This window comes from Octodon degus, unplaced genomic scaffold, assembly GCF_000260255.1.
Source record: "Octodon degus isolate 3935 unplaced genomic scaffold, OctDeg1.0 scaffold00015, whole genome shotgun sequence".
NCBI classification, from domain to species: Eukaryota; Metazoa; Chordata; class Mammalia; order Rodentia; family Octodontidae; genus Octodon; species Octodon degus.
This window is the reverse complement of record NW_004524591.1, coordinates 22,913,558-22,919,114: the sequence shown is the minus strand read 5'-3', so window position 1 is coordinate 22,919,114 and position 5,557 is coordinate 22,913,558. Positions and strand designations below refer to the sequence as shown.

Sequence of the window (5,557 nt, the reverse complement as noted above, 5' to 3'; positions counted from 1 at the left end):
TAGATCCTTTGTCAGTGTCACCCAAGTGGATGAGTCACAGCCATTGCTTGGCCAATGTGCTCTCTGTGAAAGCCTGAGAGAATGTTTTCTCTCCAGGTGACTCTCCTTAGGCACACTCTATATCATTGATCACTTTCCTCTTTGGCCCCATAATCTCCTTGATCAGAAAATTTGGGACACTACTGAATTACGTGACATTACAGTACAAGTTCTCACATGTCCTGAGTCTTAACTGACCTTGGAAGGCTAGGGCCAAAATGTTGGCTTTCCTTGTGGCCCTCCTTTTCCTCTAATTTTGGGCTGCAAATTTAGGTTGTTAACCCTCCAGAAGAGAAGTTTGTTATTACTACACAACCTAGGCTGTTAAGCTTAACCTCACTATCTGACTGAATATCAAACATCTTAGGCATAACATGGAAAAAGTATTTTTCATCAAGTATTGATATGTTGAACTTTAAGTCCCTACAGAATATGATGAAAAAAACATTAAAAAACTAGAACATATTTTTAAAAAGGCATAAAGAATTATATAATTCTTATGTTTACACAGTAGTCAAAAAATCTAACCATATACAACCTTGAAGCAGGACAGTCCCACAACATTCCTTTTGCTGCCTTCATTCACCTCCCCCTTCTTTTTGAACAAAATCATCTACCCGAGACAGCACAGCAGCAACTGGCATGTCATGACAAGCAGCCTATATTCAGAAGACCAGAATGACAGGCACTCCAAGCATGAACCTATTATTACAAATTGCCATTTTCAGCACAGTTGCTTAGTTCATAGGTGTCACTATATACAGTTATGGTGAGCATCTTTCCAATTAACTGCTAGACTCAAAAATCTTCTGGAGATCCTCAGGATCATTGCCTTACCCATCTTCTACATATAACTGTATGACTTGTCACTGTCATGTTTCCTAGCTCTTCTCCTTTCCCTCTCTTAATTAGTTATGGACCTCTTACAGAGATGAAAATGGTAGTCAGCAGCAGAAGAAAACTTTACACAGATATTAAAGCCAATGAGAACCAAAAATGTATTCAGAATATTTAGCACAGCATTAAGAAATTTCAGAAATCATGTAACTGTTACACAGATACCACCTCTAGACTTTTTAAAAGGACCAGATGTGCTATACCTTATTGGGATAGCTGGTGGCTTCCGTCCCAAATCAGCTTCAAAAAGAAAGCCTTCCACAGCAATAAATAAAAACTGTGCAAATGTCACAATGTTCCCACATCCTGGATGCTTCCTATATAGAGAATAACAAGACAAAATAAGGCACAGAAACTGAGATAAAGAGCATTAAAATGTGTTACATTTACGGTGTCAAAATAACACGAAGGGTAGACTTCTACTACTGCCTTTCTGGATCTTGCTTTTCACAGCCCATGGATCACACACATTTTGTACTATACCACCAGAGAATGTCAAGACTTTCTTGTTCATTCTTCACTTGGTATAGCAGCCACATGTGAGAATTACTCTACTATGCTGGTTGCTAGAACACAGCTTTCCTAGTAAACTACAGGAAACTAATCATATGTTTCTATTGAGATCTCCAAATAACCAAAGGGGCCTTTAGTTAGAAGCCTGCTCAGCTTAGGTAGCAAATCCCAAGGACAAATACGCTGGAAATTATCCTTGAATTATCTCTCCTGACCAGGTGACAGTAGGAATATTGCTTAACATAGTGTCCCCAATGGCAGAAAAACTAGTTCCCTGGATGGGGGAAGATGTTACTCTTTTTGCAAGTATTAGGCACAGATACACATATCTATACACAAATCAGCAAACCTCCAGTATATGTAACGGGGGAGTGATTAAGAAAAATATCTGAAAAGACTTCTGGGATTGGGGTCAAGACCTTCAAAAAGAATTGAGAAACACTGCTCTAGTCTACTGTTTTCTATGACCCTTAACCATGTATAAATTAGGCATTCAAGAACTGTTTGTGGAGTTCAACTGATCCTCTTTGGTGATCTATGTACAGGGTAGGGAATCTTCCATAGTAACTATTTGGAACACATTTACAGAGGAGAAAATTTCCTTCTGATATGCCTCTGGAAGCACTATAAAAATTAATCATGTGCAATGTTGATGGTTTTCTTAAGCTTGTCCTTCACTCTGCTCTGCTCTGCTCTGCTCTGCCACTGCAGGAAGGACAAAGCAAGTAGCACCCAAACTTCCTTTAATACCAGTGTGCACGAGCTTCACATTCTGTCTTTATATTTACCAAAGTCAGGGAATAGAGGAATTTAGCTACACATATCAACACAATGCTACTTAGCAAAAAGAACTCCATTTTCTACTAGTGGACTAATATTAAATTGCAATGCCAAAATAAACACATTCCTAGATAGACCCACAGGCCATCAGACAAACCTAGGCATGAGTCATTCTTGCAGTGAGCCAGGCTGATCATCTGAAGCAGATCGTTCACTATTCGTAGAGTGCCACTGCCTGTGAAGCATTCTTTCCTTGAAATGGACTCTTTGAGACTCAATTTTACCATTTCTCTTTGAACACGTTTTGTTTTAAAGGAACCAGGCTAAATGTTGCATAAATCCATAAATAATCATGTAAGCCACTTATCTCATTCAAGGAGTTAGCCTAAATACCAGGGCCAGGAGAAAGAACTCTAATTTAGATGGTCCATAGCACATTGCTTTTCAACTCTGGCAGCTGTTCCTTGTAAGTCTACACGCTGGAAGAGGCATACTCTCTCAGTTCTGCTTTCACTGGCCTGGGGAAAGGCCGTGGGGTTCTGTACTTTCAAAAGCTTCCCACCTGATCCTCAGGTTCAGCCAGAGTTGGGAAGCCTTCCTCCAGGTAGTGGGAAAGGGCTGAGCATGCATGTATGTGTGAATGAATAAATGGATGAGTAAGATGCACAGGTGAGTTGCATGTGCAGACACAGAACTACTGTGCTCCACAGCACTTGCGAGATCCACCTGCATCACCACGTGAGGGTAGAAGTTAATCAACTTATTTAAGTTCAGCTTCCTTATCTTTAAAATGGGAACAATATTAGTGCTCACTTCACTGGTTTACTGTAGAAAAAAATGAGCCAATTCCTGAAAAGCACAGTGCTTGCCACAGAGTGAAAAAGCCATCAGAATTACAATAATGACCAGAAGGTAGGATCTTCCATGTTGAAAGGTTCTCACTCTAAGAATAGCACCCTTTTAAATATGTGACCAAAAAATGCAAAGAATATATGCTAGAGTTGTAGTAGGAACTCAGTGAGGAAATACAAAGGGCCAAGCATGACTGAGCCCCCAAAAAACCTAAAATGTTCCGTGTGTTCCTTTCCATTCTTTATCAAAGGCTTACAGCAATTCAATTAAAGAACTGTTATCAAGGACCTATTTTGCTAGTTAAATTCTAGCTTCATGGAAGTTCCCTACGTGGATGATTCTTGCTCCTTGTCCTCAAAAGATGACAATGTCATGAGGGAATCAAATATGAGGTATGAAACAGTAAGAATCCTGAACCATAATAAGGATGGACCTTATCTTACTCATCTCTGTGCCCCCAGTCTTGGGGCACACTGTCTGGCCTTCACCCTAGCACAACAATGAGTATGAGAACACCTTATTTTAAACAACTGTGATCTAGACTATTAGCATTTGTACAAAAGAGAAAATTTATTTCAAAACATGATTCACTTTACAAGTGTATTCTCTATAAGTTTTTAAAAACATCATATCTTTGTGTTTTATGGTGATAGATATTATTAGAGCTATTTCACTGAGTTCGGTACATCTACCAGGGTGTAGAGTAAAGAAATGGAGTTTACCTATACACTTATTATTGTTAATACTGAAATTCAGTGATCTGTAGTATGAGTTTTTAGTTCCACAACGATCACTACTAGCTGTCTTAGGCTACTCTCAAAAGAAATCTCATTGCCATTAGAAGACAGCCCCCCAACACAGCCTTGGACAATTCTGACTTCTGTCTCTTTTCCACAAAATTTTAAAATCTGTACTCACATAATCTAGGTTAAAAAAAAAAAAAATTCAGTGTTCTGGGAAGATATTTTTAAGCAGACATTGTTGTATAGCTATCAGTGGATTCTGAAAAATTCTGAATTTCAGAGGAAAAAATCTTCAAAATGTTGCCCTAAACTTGCTGTTCTTTTGTTTCTTCAAATATTATAATCATTAACTGCAAATAGCTTCTCTTACTTTGAATTATCTTTAGCAAAAATCTAAGTGTTTATTTTTTTTTAAGAAAGCAACCCTGAAGAGAGTGAAGTGCCCATATAGTTTATTCCTTTGTATTTCTTTTTCTAGATATGGGAAATGCCCTTTACTTCCACATCGGGGTTTGATTATTTAAATAGGAAAAATATTTTAGACTGTTTTCCCAAAGACGTGCAATGCCTTGGCAAGCTAGTTAGTTAGCTGCTATATTGTCTCTTGTTTTCTTTTTTTTTAAATATTTATTTTTACTTATTACATTTATTTATTGTGTGTGTGTGTGTGGCCAGCTCAGCCCACCAGGGGGCGGGGCTGGCTGGCATGTGGTGCTGGGGATCGAACCATGGTCCATGTGCTTTGCCAAGCTTGTTTCAAGTAGGTGCTTTAGACCACTGAGCCATCTCTCCAGCCCTCTTGTTTTCAAGGTAGACTGTAAGCTCCTAAGGTAGGGGAATCAGGCAATCATTTACTACTATCCTCCTGCTGGGTACAATGCTTTGTATTTATATTTTATTATTATTCTCAGTTATAGGCATGCAAATCAGAAAGAAATTCCTAAATTTACTTTTCATTTTTCAAAAAAAAAAAAAAAAAGGTTTAAAACGTTCTCTTCTTGAAAGTCATTCTAGCATTTCTATTTTCAGTTTACTTGCCACCTTTTATGGTATCTAAAAGTTCTAAGAAGCTATATTAAAAGGACAGCTCCTGCTCCATAAAAATTTATGAGCTCACCATGGTAATATTCATAAATAAGTCACAAATTCTGACCATATCTACAAAGCAGACCAGCTGGCTTAATCAGGTCTTATCTTACTGATCTCTAACAGGAGAAGTTGTGACTTGCCTAAGCAAAATTAGGAAAAGGCTGCTCTTCAGTCTGGTGTACCACTGATTATATTAATAAATATATTCTCGTAGCATTTTATGAAAATGTAATTGCAAAAATGAAGATTTATCAAAAGATAAACAAGGAGTGCTGTTATGCACAATCTAAGTATTCTAAACAGTAGCTCTTCTAAGGCATGAAACATTTTATAAAGTGATAGTTGGCCACAACTTTTCTGTAACATCTCATAAAATGAAGCACATTTGTACTGAAACAAAGATGTAAGACAGTAAGGGAGGCCGACTCTTAGTGTGCTTCAGGCTTTCTACCAGGTGTGACCAAAATATACAGTGACTTTAAAAAGATATTACTTGGTCACAGATCTTGAGAGTATGCCAGTCTCTGGAGAACCAGAACCTTCGATTGTTTAGATTGCACCTCAGCCCAGGTGATGTCTCTGTCAGAACCTCAAGACATTGCTGGACCCTGAGAACTTCACCATGCAGGACCACACCTGCTAGA

The 5,557-nt window shown here is 38.2% G+C and overlaps 1 protein-coding gene across 1 annotated transcript in view; it reads right to left on the bottom strand.

Annotated features, from left to right (window-relative positions):
• Slc35b4 (solute carrier family 35 member B4) overlaps positions 1-5,557 on the bottom strand; it is a 27,115-nt gene that overhangs the window by 18,903 nt on the left and 2,655 nt on the right. Inside the window, exon 2 of the mRNA XM_004626538.2 lies at positions 1,140-1,253. Within this exon, the coding sequence (XP_004626595.1) occupies positions 1,140-1,253 (114 nt within the window). The remainder of the gene's footprint in view (positions 1-1,139; positions 1,254-5,557) is intronic.